Source organism: Eulemur rufifrons, chromosome 25 (genome assembly GCF_041146395.1).
Source record: "Eulemur rufifrons isolate Redbay chromosome 25, OSU_ERuf_1, whole genome shotgun sequence".
NCBI classification, from domain to species: domain Eukaryota; kingdom Metazoa; phylum Chordata; class Mammalia; order Primates; family Lemuridae; genus Eulemur; species Eulemur rufifrons.
Genome location: NC_091007.1, coordinates 18,613,577 through 18,640,573, shown reverse-complemented (window position 1 = coordinate 18,640,573; position 26,997 = coordinate 18,613,577). Strand labels below are relative to the sequence as shown.

The following is a 26,997-nucleotide window of genomic DNA, read 5'->3' as shown; positions in this document are numbered from 1 at the left end:
AAATTAAGTGATTTTTTTTGGTTCCAAAACTGATTAACAATTACCTTGTGTTTTAGCTTATTAATCTGGATATCCGTTTCAAATTGACTGGTTTTTAAGTCTTCATAGACACTAAACTCTCCATTTTCATATTCATTTAACTTCTTTCTTGTCATTTTTAAGAGGTTCTTAAATCTGCAGGAATGTAAGTCAAATTTTTTAAGATTAAATATTTAATAATTATTTAAACAGATATGTTCTGGCATATAAAAGAAAGAAATCTATAAATTATGATCCTCTCACATTTGCTTCAACCTAACATTGTTTCAAAACATTCTAACATTATAATCTTAGGTAAATAAAATGAAGAAAATTTTTATGACACATGACAGGTAAAGAGTTAATATTGTAACCCTACAGTTTTTATAAGTAAATTATTTATATTTTAGTATGTTAATATAAAACATTAACCTATTATTAAACATCAGCTATAACCCAGAGATCAGTATACAATACAAGCTAAAGAAAAGCATACATATATACAAACATTTGAAAAAGATCCAAAAATATATTTATTTTTTTTTTCAAAAATATATTTTGATATCCGTTGACCACAGTCCATAAGAACAAGAGAAATTACACATGAATAAGCATCACATATACTCACCAGCAAATTGGTTTCCCTGATCATCACCTAAGTGCACATTTGGGAATAACACCAATTGGGTATCGGACTGAGGTGGGGGTGGGGGGAGGGGATGAGTGTATACCTACATGATGAGTGTGATGTGCACTGTCTGGGGAATGGTCATGCTTGAAGTTCTGACTGGGGGGGGGATGGGGGTGGGGACGGGGATGGGTGTATACCTACATGATGAGTGCAATGTGCACTGTCTAGGGAATGGACATGCTTGAAGCTCAGACTCGGGGGGATAGGGGGGCATGGACAATATATATAACCTGAACTTTTGTAACCCCATAATAAGCTGAAATAAAAAAAAAAAAAAAGAAATTACACGTGAAAAACATCAAGGAGATCATTCGACGTAGGAAAAGAGACAGGAAAGACAACATCTTTGAAGTCTGAGTTGAGGGGGAAAAGAATACAGGCAGAGACTTAAAAGGAAGGAAATAAGCAGGGACATAAAGTGCTAAAACTTGAAGACTTTTAAGAAGAGATCTAGAGATTTGCTAGCACAGTGTTAACAAAATGAAAGGGATGCAAAACCATGTAAACAGAGGTCAGGGGTTTGAGACCAGCCTGAGCAAGAGCAAGACCCTGTCTCTACTAAAAATAGAAAGAAATGATCTGGACAGATAAAAATATATATAGAAAAAAATTAGCCAGGCATGGTGGCACATGCTTGTAGTCCCAGCTACACCAGAGGCTGAGGCAGAAGGATTGCTTGAACCCAGGAGTTTGAGGTTGCTGTGAGCTAGGCTGACGCCACGGCACTCTAGCCCGGGCAACAGAGCAAGACTTTGTCTCAAAAAAAAAAAAAAAAGAAAGAAAGAAAAAAAAAATATGTAAACAAAGACAATTAGAGAAAAATATTGATTAGAATCAGAAAACATATTTAAGTACTTGGCAAATAAATAGAAAAGCAGAGAGGGGAGGAAGGGATGGGTAAAGTCACTCCTAACGGGTATAATACAGACTATCCGGGTGATGAACACACAACTTTGACTCAAACTGTACAAAAGCAATTCATGTAACCAAAATATTTGTACCCCCGTAACATTCTGAAATAAAAGAAAAAGCAGCCATGGTGGGGGCCTCCAAGGCACTGGGAAACATTCCATTTTTTAAATCTGGGTTGTAGAAAGAAAAGCGTTCCTTTTATTTTTCCTTCTTTAAGTCATACATGTATTTTTATATGTATGAGAGATATATACATAATATTTTAAAACAAACAGAAGTTTAATAGCATGTATACTTCACGTATATATGGGAGATACAGAAAATAAGTAAATTTCAATGATATATTTTATAATTTTTAAAAAAGAGGCAGAAAGAACATGTAATTAAATCAAGACAATTTTCGATGTTGTTAAAGAATGACACACAGGTATTTGGACATTAAAGGATTTGAATGCTGAAAGGAAGGACACTATCAAAATAAGGAAAGATTACCAAAAACAGGTTAAAATATCTTCAGAAAGAAAAACTCAAAGTAGATGATAAAAAGAGTACAGTTGGCATTATATGCAAAAGGCATTGTCATTATTGTTTTCAAAATCATTAGAGTGTGTTATTTTGGCCACTGGAAAACAGTTTCAGATTGTGTTGTGAGTTCCTGAAATAAATTTTTAAATGGAATAATTTATTTATAAAAATGCAGATATAGAATGAATTTACATTTAGGTTTTAATAAAGTAAAATTATAGTTAAATGAATTAATAGATGAAATGATCTAAAATATTAAAATCTTACCCAGATAATTCTTTTTCTAATTCATCATTTTTCTTCATTTCTTGATCCAAGTTATACTCCAGAGATTGTTTTAACTCAGTAAGTTTCTTTAATTCTTCTTTTTCATCCTCACACTTTGAAAAAAAAAATTTTTTTAATTATGTTTAAAAATCTAGAGATACTTTCCTTTCTTAAATATATTATTTCTCATCAGTTCATGAATATGTGTTTGGACAGATTTATAAAATTTATAAATCTGATGCCAATAAGGACAGATTTCAAATTAATAACATTTCTTTAAAAAGCTCAAAATGATTCATACTCTTATTATTTTTTCTGGAATTTAAAAATCCCAAAATTTATTTGAAAAAAGTAGTTAGGTTTTTATACATAAAATACTAAGTGTTAACGAAAAATTTTTAGAAGAGTAGTTATGCTTATATTTTAGTTTTCAAAGATGCCCTAGTAACATCGTCAGCAATAGTTTAAGATAGTCCAGATTTTGTTATATCTTCCTAAGACAATTTTTGGAAAATTCCCATCTGGTCCCTATTACATTTTTGATTGTCACCTGACTTGAGGATGAGCTAAAAACCCTCATTCTCTGTAAACATTCTTCCACGGGTTTCAGTTTTTCCTGTCTTAATAACCATTTCTTTTTAAATAAAGTTTAAGTCTTCTCTATAATAAATAAAAAGACAACTTTTGCCTAATTCTTGTGGCTTTTCTGTCATCCTATTTCTCCCCTTCCATTGGATTCCAATATTTTTTAATAATGGTCTCATCCAGAGATCTACTTTTTCACCACTTTTCATCACTTCACTTCTGTTTTTTTTATACCAAAATCTGATTTTTAATCCATAATTCCAATAAAAAAACTCTGAGGGCCATGACGGCCCTAATCTTTAGTCCTTAATCTGCTTTACTTCTCAGCACCAACTGCCAGCACTGACCACACCCTGCTCTCTGCTCCTCTGACCCACTGCATTTCTAAATGCAGCACCCCGATGTTTAGTCCCATCTCTCGCTATTCCTCTTTTTAAATTCCCTCAGAGCTCCTTAAAAAGCTCAGGGTTTCAACCCAGATTCCCTTATCTACCTTTCCAGCCCTGACCTCTTTACTGAGGGCTCCTCCTTCTAGTTCACTTCTCACTGACGATATAATCAACCACACACTTGTCAACCATTTCTTGTGTATACAGCTACTGGTCTACATTTCATGTTTGATTCCTACTGATGTTATTTTGAAAAGTTGTGTTATTTTCTAATCCTGGGGGGGTACCCTCATTCGTAGGAATCCTTTGTCCTTTTTTTTTTTATAATGCACAAGGGTCAGATTATCAATTGTTGGCCTTTGTTTTCTTGTGAATAATTTCCTTGTCCACAGTCTTACTGTAAAGTTTCTTTCAGATGCACACTCAACTATATCATTTGGAGGCTTGTGTCAACTACAGTTCTCTTCTCTTCCCAATTCAGATTCTTCACCTCAAAATTGTATCCTTCAACTATCTTAACCCAGGCAGTCTCTGGCTTAGGAATTCATGAGATGAGAACCTCTGGAGGAAGTTAAGGGTATTGACTGAGTTGGCTGAAAGCTGTTTCTTCTGAAATGTTTGATTCACCTGGTGGACTTCAAAGTGGCTAACAATTCTAAGCCACATTTCTAACTCATTTCTATGGGAATTTATTAACGCAAATTTTCCAATTTTCATATCTTAATATATTCATGTCTGACATACATGCAAGCAAATGTATCCTGGCACTGTAATTCACAGAAGACTCCTTATCAATATATTGTTATGTCACTTGTATGAAAAGAATTCTAATAAAATGGTAATAATTTATATGAAGCCTAGAAAAAAAAACTTTTCAATGTTTCCTTGGCCACGAGGGCGTCAACAACAATGTTGTGGTTCGCCCGATAGGTATATCCGTATAGAATTGACTTAAAGAAACTAGTTAGTAGGAGCATACCTGAGTGCTCCAATTTAGTATTCACAGTGCAATCTTCTGATATTCATTCCTACAAAGGAAAGCATGAATGACAGGGGAATCCTGTTCTGCTTGGTAAACAGTTATATAGTTTTCACTATACATCAAAAAACTGGTATCCTAGAATACACGTCAATCTTTTCTGAGATTGGACTGTGAAGTCTTTGAAAGGCTGATGAACACAGCTGAGTGGAAAAAACCAACTAGTTTCTGAATCTGCATTGCTAAGAGTACTATATAACTCCGTCATGTCCTGCTGGAGCCACCCATTTCTACTTTTTCACTGGTATCTCTTTTCATTTTTAAAATCTAAAGAGAGAAAGACATTCCTTCGGGGGAAAAATGCTTGTAAAATGAACTTGTTTCTCATTCTTGATGGAGAATACAACTTACAATCTTAAAAGCAATTCATTGTCAAAATCTCACTGAAGGATTTAGATTATAAGAAAAATTCACAATTCTAGATCAAATCATTACTCAAATTTCTTCCTAGAGTTTTATAAGGTATTATAAAATATGAGCAGGGACTCAAACAGCTGTGCACCAATGTCCATACTAGCATTATTCACAATAGCCAAAAGTTGGAAATGACCCAAATGTCTATCTATGAATGAATGGATAAACAAAATATGACACACATAAAATACTAGGCCTGGCTCAGTGGCTCATTCCTGTAATCCCAGCACTTTGTGAGGCTGAGGTGGGAGGATCATTTGAGGCCAGGAGTTTGAGACCAGCCTGGGCAACATACTGACATCCTGTCTCTACAAACAATTTTAAAACCTATCCAGGCATGGTGGCACATGCCTATACTCCTAGCTACTCAGGAGGATGAGGCAGGAGAATGGCTTTAGCCCAGGGTTTTGAGACTGCAGTGAGCTATGATCATGCCATTGTGCTCCACCCAGCCTGGGGAACGGAGTGATACCCTGTCTCTAAAAACAATAAATAAATAAAGTACTGTTTTTGGTGTATTGTAATTTTTTTATTAAAATCTTGCCACCAAAATCATTAATTTCATGAATTAACTCAATTTCTTCCATAAAATCAAGAAGACTTGCACTACAAGTAGCAAGTATTATCAGCATGAAAGCAATAAATATTTTTGTCAATGAGACTTTTTATATTGTCTAAAGTATTCTTATATATAAATAGTTCCCAACTTATGATGGTCTGACCTACAATTTTTTGACTTTTCAATGGTGTGAAACCATTGTAACTTCGACACACTTATAATGGTTCAACTTAAAAAATTGTTTGACTCTGTAATAATTTGAAACCATCACAATTTCAATGTATTTTGAATTTTGAATTTTTATTCTTGGTCTTTTCTCAGGCTAGTGAGAAATTGTGAATATGTGGTACATGAGATATTTGATACTTTATTATAAGACAGACTTTGTGTTAGATGATCTTACCGACTATAGGCTAAAGTGTTGTAAGCATGTTTAAGGTAGGCTAGGCTAAGCTATGATGTTCGGTAGATTAGGTATATTAAATGCATTTTCTTCTTATGATATTTTCAACTTATTAATATAATGATTTTGTTGGGATGTAACCCCATCATAAATCGAGGAACATGTATACCACGGGTTGAGCATACCTAATCTGAAACTGTGAAATCCAAAATGCTCCAAAATCTTAAACTTTTTGAGGGCATACATGATGCCAACAAGTGGAAAACTCCACATCTGATCTCAGGTGACAAGTCACAGTGAAAACACAGTAAAAACTTTGTTTCATGCATAAAATTATTGCAGAACATTGTATAAAATTACCTTCAGGCTATGTGCATAAGGTATATACAAAACATAAATTTTGTGTTTAGACTTAGTCCCATCCCCAAGATACTTTATTATATATATAAAAATATTCCAGAATCCACAAAAATCCAAAATCTGAAACAGTTTTGGTTGCAAGCATTTTGGATAAGGGATACGCAACCTGCACTACTAGAGAAATAAAATTTTCAGTACGACAGAAATTAAGATATTGACTTACTGAACTTGCACTTAAGTTTTTCTGCAGCCGCTCAATTTTGTCCGCTTGCTTTTTGATTGTAACTTTTAACTTGGAATTTTCTTTTTCAAGCCTAAAACGTATATTTTAAAATAATTATTCTCACAGATAAATTTTTAAAATATCATGTAATTTTTAAACAAACATCTGAAAGTGTAATTACACAAATTCTTAAGGATTTGAAAAGTAGGTAATTTGGTAACTGTATCATATTCTAGCTGTTTTGTAGATAACACAAAATAGAGGGTTAATGTACAAAAATTGTGCATTTCAAAATAGTTTAAAGCTGAAATTTTCCCTTGCCTTCACAGAGATGTACTTATTGTCATAACTGATACAATTCTCATACTACACTGCTTATTTGCTTTATAAATACTCAAGTTATTCTATGTGCTGCTTTAAATTGTACTTTTGCATGTGATCCTGCGTCTTCTCGGCACATCTTACAGCCTCTGCGTGTTGATCCCGTGCTTCTTCCAACTAAAACAAAGAATTAAAAAAAACCCACTTTACTAATAATCAAGTACAAATCTGCTCATCACCAGTTTTGGTAACTAAATTATATTGGAACCCAGCCAGCCACACCCTTTCCAAGTGCACACTGTTTTGGCTACTGTTGTGCTGTAACTGCAGAACTGAATCGTTGCAACAGGGATCTCATGGCTCACAAAGCCTAAAATAATATATCTGGCCCTTTACAAAAAAGTTTACCAACCTTGCTCTCAGGCTAAAACACATTATTCTTGTTCTCAAATTGTATTTTATCAGATTCTCAAATTTACAAAATTGTTAACATAGGGGAAGATGGGAAATTATGGTAAGCATGTATATTTTTGAATCCCAAGTACCACCACATCAACTATGATTTTAAATAATTATATATGAGTGACCATGGCTATGCCAGTGATTATAAAAGTTAAAATTTACATCATGACATATTAGGTGACAACCATGTTTCATGAAATAGTTTGAGAAGCAGAATCTACACAGAAGCCAGAAGACCTGGTTCTGAATCCCAGCTTCACCAGTTCCTCGCTGTGTGACCTTGAGCAAATAAACTTTCTGTGTCTCAGTTTGTTCATCCGTAAAATGGAGAGAATAATGGTATCTACTTCACTGGGACATCAGGAACATTAAACTGGGGAATATTTGCAAAGTACTTTGAAGAGTGTGTTGCCCATAGTGAGCTACATATAATATTTGCTATTAGCATTATTATTTTTATATTTTAGGCAGGTGGCATGCCAGTGAAAGTGGCCTCCTACAGTTGCACTGAATCACTCTTCATACCACCAAAAATGGCAGCGAATGGGCAGCCTGAGGCCCCAATACATCCCCAGTACTTCATAAGACTCTCACTAATTCCACTAGTTAACAGTACTTTTGTCCACTTATAGTAATTTATAGCTTACTTTCTCTCTCTACTAGGTGGGCAATGATCACATACCGCAATGCACAGAGCACTTCCTGGATTGAGTAATACAGAACTTATGTGACCATCAGAGGCAGGCAAAAGCCAGTGACCTGAAATATTGGACTCCATTGCTAAATCAAGGTTCCTGAATCAATTCATTTCCAGAAATTGTTTAAGTTGGGCTGCTTCAACAAGCACTCTGATGAGCAGGTTAAGGTTATGCAGTATGGCAGATCAGAAAAGATAGACACTCGGAGCTTTTCAGTGGGTAAAGTGGTATCAATCTATAAATTTCAGTTGGAGCTACGTAATGAAGGAAGGTAGATTTAGATTTTTTTTTTCATTGTGAGAAAAGGATAAGACTGTGATTGAATAATTCTCCTCTATTAGATTAAGTGGTTTTAATTTTACATTTAATTGCTTAAAATACATTTAGAATAAAAGCTTAATATGCCAATATCTCAAAGAAGAAATCATTAGTATGGTACAAAGTATTTAATTTCATCCTAACAATTCTTAGGCTAAAATATTTTTAATTTAAAAAGGATAAATGACACGCATATCAGATACTATTCTTCCCTTGGGTGAATTTATAATTATACAAGATTATCTTTCATAAAAAAATAAAAGCAACATAAAATTAAGGGCTCAATTGTTCTGCACAGACTAGACAACAAGCACTGAAGTGTAAGGTGCAAGAGAGAACAGTGAGACGGAGCTTTATAAAGAAGGGGAAATTGTGCATCAGTCTGGATGAATGAAGCCAGAAGAACAGACACAGAAGTGGCAGGAAGGACAGCATGAGTCAGGCAGAGAGATGATGATATCAGCACAATTAACTCTGAGGATAAGATCCAATGGCAGGGAAATAGAAATATATGTCCACACAGTAACTTGTAAATGAATGTTCATAGCAGCATTACTCATAATAGCCAAAAAGTAGAAACAACCTAGAGGTCATCAGCTGATGAATACATAGCTGGTAGAGCTGTACGATAAAATATTATTTGACAATAAAAAGAAATGAAGTACTGATACGCGCTGCAAGATGAATGAACCCTGAAAACATTACGCTAAGTAAAATGAGCCAATCATAAAGGACTACATACTGTATGATGCCATCTATATGAACTGTCCAGAACAGACAAATCTATGGAGACACACAGTATGTGGTGGTTGCCTAGGACTAGGGAAGGTGGAGGGACATGGGAGGGATGGAGGGTGGTGGTGACAGCTGAGGGATGCAGGGTTTCTTTTCAGGGTGATGGAAATGTTCTGAAATTGCTTGTGGTGATGGTTACAGAGCTCTGTGAATACACTAAGAGACAGTGAGTCGTATACTTTAAATGGGTGAATGGGATAGTATGTGAATTATATCTCAATAAACTTGTTTTTAAAAGTCCAATGGCAAGATCTAGATAATTTTAATTCTCCATTTTGTAGGTACATATTAATACTATATATGATCTGAATATTTCTATGCTTTTACAATATATTTAAAATGAAAGGAAAATGAAGGAAATGCCTCAACTTATTAAATAGTTTGTAAATTAACCAAAAACATATGCATTTTAAAAGACAGTATAATGGCCTTCCTGTATAAGTTAATCTGAAATCCATGAAATAAATATATATTCTATATCCATTCACAAAAGTAAAGATAAGAAAAAAGACAAATTGATCAATATTTACGTGTACATATGGAAATAACATTCATTGGAAATCAAGCAGGTGGGAGGGGAGAGGAGGGGATGGGGAAATTCACACCTAACGGGTACAATGCACACTATCTGAGTGATGGGCACACTTACAACTTTGACTCAAAGGGTATAAAAGTAATTTATGTAACCAAAATGTTTGTGCCCCTGTAATATTCTGAAATTAAAAAAAAAAAAAGATAATTTTCTGGAACATTCAATTAAACATTATCCTCTGACTCAACCTGGCTTGCCTTACCATGGCAACAGAGAAATCACTAAAAGCTACTGTTTAACAAGAAAAAAGTCTCTGAGAAATGATACATAATTCTCAACTTTCCTAATGGTAAATATTAATAAGAAAACATGTATGTAATTATAAGAAAAAATAGAAAAGTGAAAGTTTAAGAAATAAGTGCACTATAAAGATAACAAAATTGTAATAAGAGTAACTATAATGAAAATAAAAAAGAAAACTGTAATATCCTAAAACACTTTATATTATTGAACCGGCTGTAGATTAATTGTTGACATGTTATTCTACATGACATGTTAGGATTTCATACGTACTTGACTTCTGATTTGACCTAATTTCTTCTTTAAATCCTGTGTCTCATCTTCTAAATTAAGGCGATAACGCGATGTAACCTCTAGGGAAGCCTCTGACATAGACTGTTTTTTTAGGGTATCAGCCAGTTCTTGTTGAAGTTGTCTCACAACTACCTGATAAGATAATTTTTTGTTACTCATTTTATAAATCACCTTATTATTAAATTATGTCAATAATGTTTAACTCTAACATATATAATTTGAAAAACAGCACCATATACATCAGTTCACCTTCTTTTCCTCATGTGTACACATTCCTGTTTATCACTGAATTCAGTGAAGGACACAGAAGGTGTTATCTTCCTGTCGAATCAGTATTCTGTTATTTAGACAACAGATTCAGCCCATTATTCATTTGTCTCTTGATGAATCTGCAATGCTTAACGACCTACTGAAGTCTCAAAAAGAAATGGGGATACCGGGGGGACTGGTGGTGGTAAATTCTGCACTGTGAAATGTTTTCCCTCTGTTTTATTAGAAGCTCAAAACAACCTCACAGTTCTTGATATATTTCATATTCAACCACATGCTCAAATCCTTCCAGTAGATTCCTATCTCAGAATAAAAGCAAAATTCCAATGGCCCTAAAGGCCCTAAGTATCCTCCCTCCCTACCCTCCCTGCCCTCAACTTCTACAACTCTCCCCCCTACTTACTCCATTCCCACTATGCAAGAATCCTGACAGCCTCATTAGTCTGAAAATGGAAACCCAATGCCAAACTATTAGTAATAAATCACAGATAACTACAGCTATCTTTGTCGTGGACAAAGTTATATACAAATGGTAGTTATTGAGCCTTGAAATAAAAATTACAAGCAAATTATTTGTAAAGAAATTCATGGTAAATTATAGATACCAGTGAGAAGATTATATCAAATATGGTTTTGCTAAAATTCACCACGTGTCCCAAATTATGATTTAATAAAAGGTAGATCCCTTTAAGGAATTGAGAAGTCTTGTAAGAATACATAAATTGAGATTGAAATATTTTTCAGATTTAAGTCAAATTCACAAGAAAAAGCAAAATTATACCAACTAAAATATATAAAAAGCCACTGAAGGAAAAGTATTACAAGATACAGCAATACAATTTAGTTCATCTGGGAAATCTGGAATTAACTGTCACAGTAACCCACTTAATTGAATCTTAATTTTGAAATACTCATTTCAGGTATAAGCATTTCTGTCTATCTGCTTCATCATGGTCTTAAAATGTACCAACATAAAGACATTAAAATTCTTATTTCAAGCCAGGAGCGGTGGCTCACACTTGTAATCCTAGCACTCTGGAAGGCTGAAGCGGGAAGATCACTTGAGATTAGGAGTTTGAGACCAGCCTGAGCAAGAGGGATACCCTGTCTCTACAAAAAATTAGCTGGGCGTGGTGGCGTGTACCTGTAGTCCCAGCTGCTCCAGAGGCTGAGACAGGAGGATCACTTGAGCCCAGGAGTTTTAGGTTGTAGCAAGCTAGGCTGATGCCACCACACTCTAGCCCAGGCAACAGAATGAGACTCTGTTTCAAAAAGAAAATTATTTCAGGAGTATAAGACTACACTATTAATATTAGTCTACATCTATTAACAATTTGTAATTTAACCTCTTAAAATTTATTTCATAGGTGACATTATGTTTTTATGCAAAGTAAAAAGTATCTGTCAGCTCTTTCTTTCTTTCTTTTTTTTTTGAGACAGAGTCTCACTCTGTTGCCCGGGCTAGAGTGAGTCCCATGGCATTAGCCTAGCTCACAGCAACCTCAAACTCCTGGGCTCAAGCAATCCTACTGTCTCAGCCTGCCGAGTAGCTGGGATCACAGGCATGTGCCACCATGCCCAGCTGATTTTTTCTGTATATATTTTTAGTTGTCCATATAATTTCTTTCTATTTTTAGTAGAGATGGGGTCTCACTCTTGCTCAGGCTGGTCTCGAACTCCTGAGCTCAAACAATCCACCCATCTCGGCCTCCCGGAGTGCTAGGATTACAGGCGTGAGCCACCTCGCCCGGCCAGCTCTAACTTTCATTTGGTGGAAACAAGGTATGTTTCTAAGCTGATACAGTAAACACATTTATCATCTATTTATTTTTATATTCAACTAATTCAACATTTCTACATAACCAAATATTACTTTAAATTTTCCTTCAGGAAGTCTGAAAAATATTTCTTTCTTGATACTTACTTCTCTTTCTGCTTTCTCATTTTCATATTGATACTGTCTTTCTTTCAAATGATTACATTCATTGATTAACTCTTTATTTCTTTCTTCTAGCAGAAGACTTTGCTTTTCACTCTCAGCTTCAAGTTTTTTGACTATAGCATGAAATTGGTCCTGGATATTAATTACTGTCTTTTCTTTATTATCAGCTTTGTTCTGAGCATCATCCAGTTGCTGTCGAAGCAGCATATTTTCACTTTGTAGTTGAGATAATCTCTCCTCTACAGATTCCTGCTTTCCAATGTATTTACTCACTTTACCTTGTTCATTTTGATACATTTGTTCAATTTCCTTCATTTGACTCTGTGTTTGGCTAAGGTCTCTTTGTACACGTTCTAAAACCAAAGTCTTTTCTCTGAGAGCATCTCTTGTGTGATGGAGCTCAATTTCTAGGCTATTGAATTTGCTTTCAGTTTTAGAAAGTTGTTGAGAAAGAATCTCATTGTTATCTTTTAGGTTAGACACATCAAAATTCATTTTGTCCTGTAATCGAAACCACTCCTCTCTTGCTCTCTGGAAAGCAAGTTCTACGTCTCTTTTTGATGTCTGACTTTGATCACAATCATGTATAGCAGCAGTCAGTCTAGAACGGTAGGATTCAACTTCTGTTTCCAGTCTTTCCTTAGTTTGTTTTTCATTTTCCAGTTTAGAATTCAGCATTGTATTCTCAGCTGTCAGAACACTAAGTTGTGCACTGTACTGGGATATTGTTTTTGTTAATGTTTCCTCATTCAGTTTTATAGTCTTTTGAAGGTCCTCATTCTTTTGTTTCACAATTTCAATATCCTCAAAATATTTCTTTTCCTTTTCCTGGTTCTGAATTTTTATCGTGTCTATTTCCAGTCTTAGCATGGCAATTTCATCCTGCAACATGTGATTTTTATGCAACAGGTCTTCTTCTTTTTCATGACTATGAGAAACCTAAGTAAAACAAAGGAAACTTTTAGCTAGCATTCAAGTAAAATGACATATCATAATTTCCTCTGAAATTAAAGAATAACCTGTACATTTATACAATAAAAGGGTTGTAATAAGTGCATAAACAAATGGAAAAATCATTGTATCAAAACCTCAAACCTTACAGAACTCCCAAGAGTTCAAAAATTTATTTGAAGACAATGAGTCACTGAATGTAATAAATAAACCACTACAGAATTTTTAAGAATCTCAGAATTGGAAATGTTTTTCTCTGAATTACAATAAAATCAAAGGTATAAAATAAAAGATTAATAAATTTGACTATGTTAAAAAACTGGGTTTATATTCTGATATCTAACCTACATAATACCCCATAGTAAGACCCTTAGCTCTGCATATATTAATATTTGGGTAGATGAAATTTCCCAAAGTTCTAAGTTCCCTTTTCCTAAAAATATTCTATAGATATTCCACTTTTCTAACATTTTTATAGTCAGTTATAAGAATTATATTTATTGATAAATCTGGCAATGTACCAAGCACTTCTAGATACATCAAGGAACTCATTCTGAAAAGGAGAGGTTAAAAATGTAAGCAATCTGCAGGATTTTCCCCAAGTCTTCTGACTCTATTTCTAGTGCTCCTCCACCAAATCACAGTTACTTCTCTGGTGTAAACATATACATACAAAAGAAGCCTTTTATTTCAAAACACTAATGGTAATTAAGATAAAAGTTATAGAGCTCTTCTTAGAAAATCATGAGATTGTTATTATAATAACTTTTATTTCTTTCTCATAATGTTTAAAACAGTAATAAATGTGAAATAGGGGGAAATACACTGAACTATTTTACTAGGAATAAAATACTTATCAATAAATTATCACTATGTATATTTATGGCATATCATGGTTTTCCAAAGCTCTTTGTACTAAAGTAAGTTACTACTTGGAGCAAACTGTTAACTCATCTCAAAATAGAGGAAAATGAAATCCAGAATATGGTCTCTGAGCTGGCTTGTACTTTTCCACCTTACCTATTGGTGGGAGTAATAAATTAATCTCTCCATTAATATATCTAGAGGATCAAATTACTTCCAAAAACTAGAACATTTACTATTAGTAGCAAGGGCTTTGAGATTATGGAAAGATCATCAATTCTCATGGAAAATATTAAAAACTTTTCCTTTGAATGAGGCCACTGTGAATGTCACTACTTGACTGTACAAATGGAGTTGAATTAAGAACATTATTCATCCAATGGGCCCATAATGCCACCTCCACCACCAACCCTAAAATATATATACAGATACATACACAGTTTAAAAATCCTCTACATGCATATAGTTGCGTTTTTAAATATATACACATACAAATATAGAGTCACACATACTTGAAAACGACTAAGAAAATACCTCAGAATTCATTTTCTTTTGAGCCATTTCTATCTCCTTTTGTTTGCAAAGGTGATTCGTCAGAATCCCATCTTGTAATATTCTGGCATTCTGTTCTCGAGAAAGTTGCCTCTGAGTGTCATCTCGCTCTTGTACTACCTACAGATACATTAACTTTTTGATCTAATAGCATTGAAAAAAATGTCTAAAAGGTTAATTAAGAGCAGAACCCTTAAAAAAATCTATTAAAAAGAAGTAGCCTATTAAAACACAAGTATTTTTATTCCTCAAGAAATTTAACTGCGTAAATTACAGGTAAATTCATCGAAAAGCAGAAACAGTTCTTAAATACAGTCAGATATAGTATTGCCATATAAAATTTCTTTACAAAACATTTTAGTTTCATTATAATTTTAAAACTAGCCTGTATTTTAACATAAAAATGCCTAAATTAACATTTATATTAGTGATTAAATTCAACTTATTTTCCATTCCTTCATTCAGAAAACATATACTGAGCATGTATGAGATGACAGGATTTATAATAAATAATTTTAGCTATTAATGTTATAGTAAATTTTTAAGATGAGATAATATTTTTGTTTTAAACTGAAATAATATATATTAAATCAAAAGGGTAAGTAATATTGATGAAATAAAGTTAGAATTATAAATTTTTTACCAAAGATTGATTTACCTGATCCAAATTATTTCTTACAGTCCTCAATTCCATATCTAGCGTTCTGAGAGTGAGTTCAAGTTGTTGTTTCGCTTCAACTTCTTTCCTATATTGCTCTTCTTTTCTTCTCAACTGTTCCCTATTTTTCTCATACAACATATCAGCATTTCTTCTCTTCTCTTCTTCTTGTTTTAAGGTAAATCTGCAGTTAAATATACTTACTTAAAATTTGTTTTGTTAGACAATAAAGAGTTCATTATGTGATCTTGTTCTTCATATGTTGGTTTATGATCCTAATAAAATTTCTATGTTCTTGAATATTTTTCTTTTCTAGTTCTTAGGTTTTTAATTTCTCATGTCAATCTCTTCCAAAGGACATATATACTATAAAAGTAGTGATGAAAGAACATTCTGCTAATTCATAAGTTTCTGTTACTAGTAACTCCAGGAAATATTATAGAAAGGGATACTGGAAATTATTCAGTAAAGTGGCAAGTTGAAAACTACTTTTTTCTCCCACACGGTCATAATTATACCTCAATTAGAACAGATCATTTAGAATTAACTAGGTTAAAAAGAAGAATATTGTTTATAAACAAGTTTGTAAATTCTCTAGAAATCTTCATCTTCATGAAATATTGCAGATATCTCTAAAAATAATTTACAGTGTAAGATAGCACCTTCAGATGTCTTTCATACCACATATATCTGCAGATTACTATAATTCAAGATTAGGCTAAATCTAACATCTGTTACCACACACTTTCTATGTTTCTTTTTTAGGAACTTACTTTCAACTTATCTTGTTGATTACTATGTATTCTATAAAATCCCTTTTGGAACAAGACAGGATTTAATATTTAATTAAACAAAAAGAATAATATGTGTTTTCAACATTAGAGCTTTGAACTACTTTTATCTGTGTAGGAGAGAAAGATGCTGAGTAAACTAATCATCAATCACTTTCCACTTTGATTTTTGTTCTATGTATATTAAGAATGAATTTGTATAAATTTTTTCTAAAAATTATTCTGGGTTCAGAAAAATAGCCATTTCATATTCTCTTGGTGGAATTATAAGTTAATATAAACTTTCTTGAGAATAATTTTAAAATATTGATCAAAGACCTTTTAAAAAGGTTCCTATATTTTAATCAGGTAATTCTATACTGAAGAGATTATTCAAAGTAAATACTTAGAAATGTAGAAAATGATTTGCATAAAAGATGTTCCTTATAGCATTAATTATAATACAAAAAGTTTTAAAAACCCAAAATTCAATGCCTTAAATAAATGAAAATTCCATATGGTGGACTTCCATATAACCATTAAAACAATGACTTACACAAATATATGTATTTAATTATTGGAAGTATTCACAGGTAAGAACCTGTTAGGTTATTTCCTTCTAAGAATTTCACATTCCACAGGACTAAGAAGTTTTCTCCTCTATTAAACCCAAGAAGGTAAATCAGCAATACAAAAATTCTGCTACATATTTTTAGGAAAGTAGATAGTTCAAACATTTTTTAAAACTGGGATATCATACCTCAAACTGCAGAGTTCTCGTTCCAGTTCAACTTTTTGATGTTCTAACTGTGATTTGATTTCTTTTGTTTCAGATAGCTCCTTCTGTAGGACACTAACCTTATTTTCCATTTTTTTAATTTTTATTTTAAGTTGTTCACAGTGATTTTTTTTAAGTTCCATTAATCTTTCACATGAAAGAACTGCATCCTGGATTTTCAAAAGGCTAACAGAATCTGTACCAGAGAGAAAAAAAGAAATAAAACATATTAATATGAGTACTTTCTAGATATAAAGGACTGTATATTTTAATATTCACTCATTCACACACTGAACAAATATATATTGAGTATGTACAATGTGGAAGACATTATACTAAACTCTGCAGATAAAATAAACAGGACCTCTGATCTTGGTTAGCTTAAAGTGTAGTAACCAACAAAAACTGTATATCTGTATAATAGCAATAAACAATCAAATTAAAATTTTAAAAATTTCACTTATAACTTCATCAAAAAAATGAAATACATGCTGGACTCGGTGGCTCACACCTATAATCCCTCCCAGCACCTGGGCGGCTGAAGTGGTAGGATTGCTTGAAGCTAGGAGTTCAAGACCAGCCTGGGGAACACAGCAAGATCCCATCCCTCCAAAAATTTTTTTAAAAATTAGTCAGGTGCAGGAGGCTGAGATAGAAGGATCATGTGAGCCCAGGTGTGGGAGGTTGCAGTGACTTGTGATCGCCCCACTGCACTCTAGCCTGAGTGACAGAGTGAGACTCTTGTCTCTTAAAAATTTTTTTAATTTTAAATAATGAAATACAGATACATCTGATAAAATATGGAAAAAACTATACACTAAAAACTATATAATATTACAGAGAAAATTTAATACAACCTATATAAATGGAGAGATACACTTTGTTAAGGAGTGGAAAGATTTGTTATTATTAAGATATCAATTCTCCCCAAATTATAGATTCAAAACAATCCCAATCTAATTCCCACCCCAGCAGGCCAGCAGGCTTTTTAAAAAATTGACATGCTGATTCTAAAATTCATGCGGACATGCAATGGATCTAAAATAGCAAAAATAACTCTGAAAAAGAACAAAATTAGAGGGTTGATTTCAACAATTATTATAAATCTATAGTAATCAAAAGAGTGTGATACTGGTACAGGTTGAATATCCCTTATCTAAATGCTTTGGACCAAAAGTGTTTCAGATTGTGGATTTTTTTCAGATTTTAGAATATCTGCATATAGATAATGAGACATCTTGGAGATGGGACCCAAGACTAGACATGAAAATCACTTATGTTTCATATACATCTTATACACATAGGCTGAAGGTAATTTTAGACAATACTTTTAATAATTTTGTACATGAAACAAAGTTTGTGTACGTGAGGTAGGACGTGGAATTTTTCACATGTGGTGTCATGTTGGCACTCAAAAGTTTTGGATTTTGGAGCATTTCAGATTTTGGATGTTTGGATTAGGGATGCTCAACCTGTATAAAGAAAGAAAGCCAAATACAGATGGTCCCCAACTTAAAATGGTTCAAATTATGATTTTTCGACTTTAAGAAGGGCTCATTGGGGTATTAAACAGATTTTCGACTTAGACAATGGGTTTACCAGGACAAAACCCTTATTATTAATTCAACAAACACCTGCAGATCAATAGAACACAACAGACATTCCAGAAATAGACCCACATATACACAGCCAACTTATTTTTGACAAAGGCACAATGGCAATGTAGTGAGAACAGACAGCCTTTCAACATACAGTGCTGGAACTATTTTATCTCTATATCCAAAAAATGAACTTGAATCCATACTTCACACCATAAACAAAAATGAATTCAAAATGGATCATAGATCTAAATGAAAGACCTAAAACTATAAAACATATAGAAGAAAGCATAGGAGAAAGTCTCTATGACCTAGTGCTAGGCAAAGATTTCTTAGATGTGACACAAAAAGCAAAATCCACAATTGAACAAACAAATTAGACTTCATCAAAATAACAAAGTCTGCTCTTCAAAATATACTATGAAGAGAATGAAAAGTCAGCCTACAAACTAAGAAAAAAAATGCCTGCAAAAAGTATAGTAAATAGGCCGGGCGCGGTGGCTCACGCCTGTAATCCTAGCACTCTGGGAGGCCGAGGCGGGTGGATCGCTCAAGGTCAGGAGTTCGAGACCAGCCTGAGCAAGAGCGAGACCCTGTCTCTACTAAAAATAGAAAGAAATTATATGGACAACTAAAAATATATATATAGAAAAATTAGCCGGGCATAGTGGCGCATGCCTGTAGTCCCAGCTACTCGGGAGGCTGAGGCAGGAGGATCGCTTGAGCCCAGGAGTCTGAGGTTGCTGTGAGCTAGGCTGACGCCACGGCACTCACTCTAGCCTGGGCAACAAAGTGAGACTCTGTCTCAAAAAAAAAATATAGTAAATAAAGGAATACTACACAGAATATATAAAGAACTCTTAAAACCCAACAAATAGGAAAACAAACAACCTAATTTTTTAAATGGCAAAATATGTGAAAAGACAGTTCATGAAAGAAGATGTATAGATGACAAATAGGCACATGGGAAGATGCTCCACATTGTTAGTCATTGGAGTGATGCACATTAAAACCATGATGATATGCAAAATACACAGCCATCATAACGACTAAAAATAAAAAAACAATGATAATACTAAGTGTTTGTGATGATACAGAGCAACTGGAACTATTACATGCTGCTGATGGGAATGGAAAATAGTACAAATACTCTGGAAACCAATTTAGCCATTTCTTAACAAGGCAATGTAAAGGAGCCTGAGGAGACTGTTGTGGGTGATGGATATGTTAACTATCTTGATTATGGTGACGGTTTCTCATGCATATACATTTGACAAATCGTGCGTTTTATCTATGTGCAGTTTATCATATATCTGTTACACCTCACTAAAGCTACTGATTGCGGGAACAAACAACTAAGACAGTGGCTGGGACACAGAGAGAAAGAAGGGTATGAAATGATGCAGGACAAAGCTAGAGGACTGAGATCTTTAACCTTCTAGCAATGAGAAGTGATAGCTGGCTTTTAAACAAGGGGGTAACATGGTCAGATCTGAATTTTTTAAAGTACAGGATATGGCTGCAGAGTGGGCCATGGTTTTGGGAAGTGAGGTAGCAGGGAAAACAGTTCTAAGGTTACTGCCGTATTCCAGGGGGGACATAATGGTAACCTGACCTGGGGTAAAGGCACAGGAGAGAAGCAGAGTCAACAAAAAGCGTGGGAGTGCCATTTACAGTGGAATTATCACAGCTCCTTGGCTGAGAGTACACAATATACAGCAGTTCTCACTGTATTTTAACATAAAGAATATTTCTGAAATGAACATCACTGTAACACTTCGGTGTTCTATGGTGCAGTGCTAAGCAATGTGTGCATACATTACTGTAGAATACATATGAAGGTCTTACATTTATGCAGTGGTCCTACCTTTACAATCCATTCCAAGTTGTTCAATGAGCAACATAGTATTCTTATAATTCGAGTAAGGCAACTCACAATCCTCTGAGGCTGTTTCAGATGACCGAGTTAAGTCATCAAGGTCATCCATCGAATGTATTTGGTTTTTGCCCTACAAAATAAACAACATTGTTTCAAAACATCCCCAAAATATTTATTGCACATACTAGGTGTACAGAAGTAGTTATTATCCATCTTTTTATATGATCAAAAGCACAGGTATTTCTTAAAGGAACTATGTTTTGTTAAAAGGTTACCTTTATCAATGGCTACTGCTTGCATCTTAATCACTTTTTCAAAGTAAATGTCTTTGCAGAAAAAGATTCTCTATTTTTTCACTTTATCTCTTATAGTGTATTTTTTAACAATAACATTTTTGGCAATTTATGTTTTACAATACCTTGTTCTTTTCATTAGATGTTTTCTTTGCAGGCCTAAAAAAACAAACAATTCCTTTCAGGGTAATAGTAAATATGTAAAAAAAAAAATATCTAAAACTATTGTTTTTTTATACAAAAATCTATGAATTTGTTATATATTTCTCCTATTCATAAAGTTTACAGGCAATTATTTTACAGGTAACTTAAAATACAATAATTTTCTACAAGGGGGATTAAACTACAAACAGAAAAAGTAACATTAAGGAACAAAGAAAACATACTATTAATAACATCATAACAAAGAATTAAATTTGATCAAGCTTTCTGACAGTCACAGCAAAAGGAAAAACATAATGTTATTTACATTATTTGATAGAAATAAATATGCCAGATTTTTTTGTTGTTGTTATTGTCCTTTTCAATAAAAACAAGTTTTTACTGGCACTAAAAACTACTATTTGGAAAATATTACCTATGTCCTTTCTTAATGATGATATTAGGTCTAGCTTTTTCAGAACTTACTATGTAGTTACTTTATGTCATCCTTAGCACTGTAGACGTGTTAAACTCATTTTAATCCTCTCAATTCTGTGAGGTAGGTAACATAATAGGTTTTGGTTCCAAAACATGCATTTCACAATATGTTGTGAAAGTAATACTTATTTGCAAGTGTTTATAAGTTATGAGTTACATGATAGCGGATGAATCCATTTTATCATGTCATTTCTGGCTATAATTATAAACAATAATTTCTAAATCCTGCAAATATTTTTGTAAAATAAAAGGCTTTACTCTTATACCTAATCAATTTTGGAAGCCTACATTCAATAAATTAAAATTTTATTTATGGTGGAGAAATTCATAAACACACATTCAGTCGTGTATTCACCTGTTTATTCACGCATTCAACAAATATTTGTTGAGCACACAATACCTGACGACACTGTTGTTACAGGGAAACCTGGTTTTTGTACTTCAGAACTTTATAATCCAAAGTTACAATCCAAAAGTAGTAATCCGTGATATTTAATAGTTTGCTTTTCTGTTGTATATAAACGAAATCCTCCCCTTCTCCCCAGAATCTAAACTCTTGAGATGATACACCTGATACTTTAGAGTATCTACCCAAATCATAGATATTCATGATGCTACTGTCAAAGATATTGTAATACATACAATCATCAAGAAATGTTTAAATTCTATTCAGTATGACCTAAGTGTTTGCTTATTATTACATTATTTTTAAAAATCTATGTATGATAGTTTACTTTTTAGGTCATTTGTATGTTCAGTTACATTAGGAGATTCCATTTCCAAACTAATTCTGAATGAACTACCTCCTTACCATAAAACTATACAGGAATGCATGAAACTATACATGTTCTAAGGACAACTAGTTTACTATAAATCTTTAAAAAACTAATGTATCAAGTTTTCTAATGCTTAGACACACAAACACAATTAAATTTAATAAACATATCCTCTACTGGACAATTCCCAACAGTATGAAAACATACTATAGAAGATTCTATATTAAAATAAAAAAAGAAAACTCCTCTGAATCTCATATTCTTCATAATTTATCACCCATTTCTCCACTGCCTTTCCCAGTAAAAATTCTCTCAAGAGTCGTCTGTTTATCCACTACAGTCAGGGTTCCATGGCAACCATTTTGAAACTGCTCCTTGTCGAAGTCCCAGTCCTCATCTTAATCTTTCAACAGCATTGATATACTTGAGCCTCTCGAGCTTTGGCAGATTACACTGTTCTATTTCCAGAAAAAGCATGAACTGCTAACATTCCTTCACAGGGAAAATAAAGAACTTATACATGTTACCTTCCTTCATCTTCATCTAGCTCACTCAAACTGCTGTCATCATTCCCCGGCGGCAGAGCACCAGTTAGTAAATTGGCCTTCTCAAACATTGGTGACATCACAGATTCTTTCGAGGTCCATTTTTCATTATCATTTTTCCTTACTTCCTTCATGTGCAAGGCAGGACCGCTACTTTAAACAATACATAAAAAAGCAAATGTTTTCTAATGATTATACTGACAAAGAATAAAAAAACAATTTTTGTAAAACTCCAACACTTCCCCATCTCAATTCATGTGTCAATTCAAAAAACAGTTATGAAGTACCAACAACATATAAAGAAATGTATATTCTCTGCTTCAAAAAAGGTAAAAATACACTTACGCTACAGTGTGATACATAAGAGAAGATCTATGAAAAGTTCTACCTGAGCACAAGGCAGGCTTTACAGAAAAGGCAAAATATAAGAGGAGCTCCCCAGGCCGGAAGTAGAAGAAAATCATACTACTTAGAGAACAGAATACGAACACCGAGATTAGGCACATGGCATCTGGGCATTTCCTAGGAACTTGAAAGGAAGAGTGTAAAATACATGGAAGCAAATCACGAGAGATGAATGCTACACTAAACTTGAATGCTACACTAAAAGGCTGGTGCTCACCGCCTGTGAGCACTGACTCCTAGACATGGGAGTAATAATTAGATTTGTGCTATGTTTTTGTTTTTAAATATACTAATGTTTAATTTAAATGAGGTTTTTAAAATAGCATGAGGTATATATTACATGAAAGATGAAACTGTGAAAATGCAGAGGGAAAATCTTACTTTTAAAATATGTATATGTCATTATATAGTTCAAGAATAGCAATATTCTGTACTCACCAGAAAATTGGTTTCCCTGATCATCACCTAAATACAAATCTGGGAACGACACCAATTGGATACCAGACTGAGGTGGGGGGTGGGGGAGGGGATGGGGGTATGCCTACACAATGAGTGCATTGCGCACCGTTTGGGGAGTGGTAACACTTGAAGGTGCTGACTCAGGAAGGGGGGGTGGGGAAGGGAGGGATATATACCTCATGATGGGTGTAATGTGCACGACCTGGGGAACAGACACGCCTGGAGCTCTGACTTAGGGGGAAAGGCGGTACAGGAGCAACGTATGTAACCTGCAATTCTGTATCCCCCATAACAAGATGAAATAAAAAAAAAAAAAAAAAAAAAGAATAGCAATATTCTGATTCGATATGATTTTGTTTGAATATGAAATAATTTGGTAACTTTTGAACACTTTTAGCCTAGTACCTAATCCTAATATAAAACGCTGGATTTACCAGTAGAAAATTATAATTACTTTTTTATAAAACAAATACATACATAAGAATATTACTATCATATACCTACATAAATTTTCAGAGACTGAAATTTCGCACTGGAGATTATTATGTTAGGAGTTGAGATGAGCCCCTTAAAATACCAAAATAAATAAATAAATAATAAATAATAAATAAACTAACAAATTACAAAAAAGCAAAATTATGTAGATAACTCTTCTGGTTAAGACTAAACATCTTTTAAAGACAAGGTTGGGGGGAGATCTTCCTGACAGCAATTACTGAACAATTTCTCTTCACCCAAACTTCAAAAATAAGTCTATAGTTCTAGAATAGGAAATATTTTTCATTTTGAACATACTTGATGGGAGGCAACTTTTATTTTTTTTATTATTTATTTTTATTTATTTATTTATTTATTTTCTTCCATCCCAATTTCTTGCTTGGAAGAAGGCAACTTTTAAACAGAAAACATCTGGTTAAAATTGCCTCAAACTTCAGAAAGGACGATCTGTAGCCACGGTAGCAGTGAGCCACCCAGACCCAGTTTTAAATCTAGTCAATCCATCAGTGACCACTGGCCTCACTCACCAACCAATGAGAGCAGCTTGCTTCTGAAAGCCAGCCAGGCAGCCAAACTCGCTGCAATAAACACGCCTGGGAGTGCCAAGCAAGCAACAACAGTCACTCAGCCACACTGCTACAGATGATGTCAACCCACCTATGCTTCTGAAAGTCTGACAGTTATTAAACTCCACTCTTCCCCAAACCCCATATAAGATCAGTAGCTGCTCTGTCACAAGAGCCTGGGCCCAACCAGCTCTCTTACCCTAGAAAGTAAGACATTCGAAGTGTGTCTTTAATCCTTTGGCAATAATTTTTATTTATTTATTTATTTTTATTTTTTTGAGATAGAGTCTCTCTCTGTCACCCTGGCTGGAATATGGTGGTGGCACAATCATAGCTCACTGCAACCTCAAATTCCTAGGGACGAGTGATCTTCCTGCCTCAGCCTCCCAAATAGCTGAGACTACAGGCACACGCCACCACACCAAGCTATTTTTTTCTATTTTTAGTAGAGACAGGGTCTTGCTCTTGCTCAGGCTGGTCTCGAACTCCTGACCTCAAACAATCCTCCCACCTCAGCCTCCCAGAGTGCTAGGATTACAGGTATGAGCCATCGTGCCTGGCCCTGGAAAGAATTTTTTAAGTCGATTCAATTTACCATCCTTATATTGGATTTTTCTTAATAAAATACAAATGAAGTTTATAATTCCTTGGATCCATCTTACCATAATTAAAACTATCATAATTACCAGTGTAAGAATAAATAATGAATAACCACAATATTGGGTTTTTCTCCCTAAATGGAAAAACATTAATATAGAGAATATAGAGTATTAGAAAGAGCCAACAGACTCCAAAAAAATGCATATAACGGCCAGGTAAAATTGACAGAATGAACCCATGTCAAACTGTTTTATCGGTGAGAACTAGTCTAATGTTTAGGGTAAACTCCATTCACTCATTTAACAAGTATTTACTGAGTAAGATCTAGGCCCTCTTCTAGGCACTGAGGATATGGCAGTGAACAGACAAAAATCCTACTAACGAGAATGAAGTGGAAACACAAAAAAATAAACAAAATAATACTATACAGTATGTTAAGGGAGAAAAACTAAAGCAGGAAAATGAAATTTTTATGTACTGGAGGGGAAGGTTGGTGGACATATTAGGATGGCCAGAAAAGGCCTTGCTGAGAAAGCGGCTTTTAAGTAAAGAACTAAAGGAATGGAGGGAGCAAGCCGGCAGGATCCCTGAGGGAAAGCATTCTGGACAGAGAGAACTGCCAAGTACAGGTGTGAGCCTGGAGTTTTTAAGGAACAGTGAGAAGTTCAGTGTGGCTGCAACAGAGCAAAAGGGATAGAAAAATAGAAGTTTAAGTCACACATGTACTGCCTTTTAGGTATTAGGAAAAACTGAATTATACTCTGAGTGAAATGGGAGGCAATTAGAAGATTTTAAGCAGAGGAATGACATAATCTGACTTATGCTTTAATAGGTCCACCGGGTGAAGAATTGATGATAAAAGGATTTTAAAAAGAAGAAGAAACAAGAAACCCAATTTGCAGTCTATTGCACTCCTCTAGACAACGGATGGTGGTGGCCTGGACACAGCAGATGTGACTTGCTTCTGGATATATTTTGAAGGCAGATCTGATGACAACCAAGATTTGCTGACAGATTAGGTGTCAGGTGTCAGAGAGAGACAGAGAGAGAGACAAGGATGGCACCAAGGTTTCTGACAGAGCAACTGGCAGAGTTGCCATTAACACAAGTAGGAAAGACTGCCTGAGGGGGAGGGATGAGGGGGAGGCATGAGGAAGAACATCAGTAGCTCAATTTTGGACTTGATTAAATCTGTGATACCCAACAGCTAACCAAAGAGAGACATCAAGTAGACAGTATGATACATAGGTCTGGAATTAAGGAGGGAGATCTCGGCTGGACATATAAATTTGGAAATCATTAGCATATGCAAGGTAGTAAAAGTCATGAGAAACAAGATCGAGGACTGAGCCCGGGGACACATCAATGTGTAAAAAGGGGAGATGAGGAGAAGCACGCAAACCAGAGACTGGGAAGGATGGACTACAAAGGCAGGAGGAAACACCAGGTGAGTGAGTGACATCCTGAAAGCCAAGTGAAGAAACAGTTATGGAGGAGAGAGTTTTCCATGGGGTCAAATATTGCTGATAGGTTCAATAAAATGAGGTCTAAGAAATTATGTCTAGATTTAGTAAAGTGAAAATCAGGCCGGGCGCGGTGGCTCACGCCTGTAATCCTAGCACTCTGGGAGGCCGAGGTGGGCAGATTGTTTGAGCTTAGGAGTTCGAGACCAGCCTGACAAGGGCGAGACCCCATCTCTACTAAAAATAGAAAGAAATTATATGGACAGCCAAAATATATATATATATATATATATGTACATATATATGTGTAGAAAAATGAGCCAGGCATGGTGGCGCATGCCTATAGTCCCAGCTACTTGGGAGGCTGAGGCAGGAGGATTGCTTAA

At 34.4% G+C, this 26,997-nt stretch overlaps 1 protein-coding gene across 2 annotated transcripts in view; it reads right to left on the bottom strand.

Annotated features, from left to right (window-relative positions):
• The window catches only part of ANKRD26 (ankyrin repeat domain containing 26), an 86,476-nt gene that overhangs the window by 14,379 nt on the left and 45,100 nt on the right, over positions 1-26,997 (bottom strand). The window contains exons 18-29 of one of the 2 annotated variants that reach the window (XM_069458924.1): positions 22,603-22,773; positions 20,786-20,819; positions 20,356-20,497; positions 16,873-17,086; positions 15,343-15,526; positions 14,667-14,804; positions 12,300-13,256; positions 10,085-10,237; positions 6,813-6,883; positions 6,386-6,476; positions 2,414-2,526; positions 45-174 (exon numbers count right to left, since the gene is read on the bottom strand). In XM_069458924.1, the coding sequence (XP_069315025.1) occupies positions 45-174; positions 2,414-2,526; positions 6,386-6,476; positions 6,813-6,883; positions 10,085-10,237; positions 12,300-13,256; positions 14,667-14,804; positions 15,343-15,526; positions 16,873-17,086; positions 20,356-20,497; positions 20,786-20,819; positions 22,603-22,773 (2,398 nt within the window). The remainder of the gene's footprint in view (positions 1-44; positions 175-2,413; positions 2,527-6,385; positions 6,477-6,812; positions 6,884-10,084; positions 10,238-12,299; positions 13,257-14,666; positions 14,805-15,342; positions 15,527-16,872; positions 17,087-20,355; positions 20,498-20,785; positions 20,820-22,602; positions 22,774-26,997) is intronic. The other variant, XM_069458925.1, reaches the window with a different exon arrangement.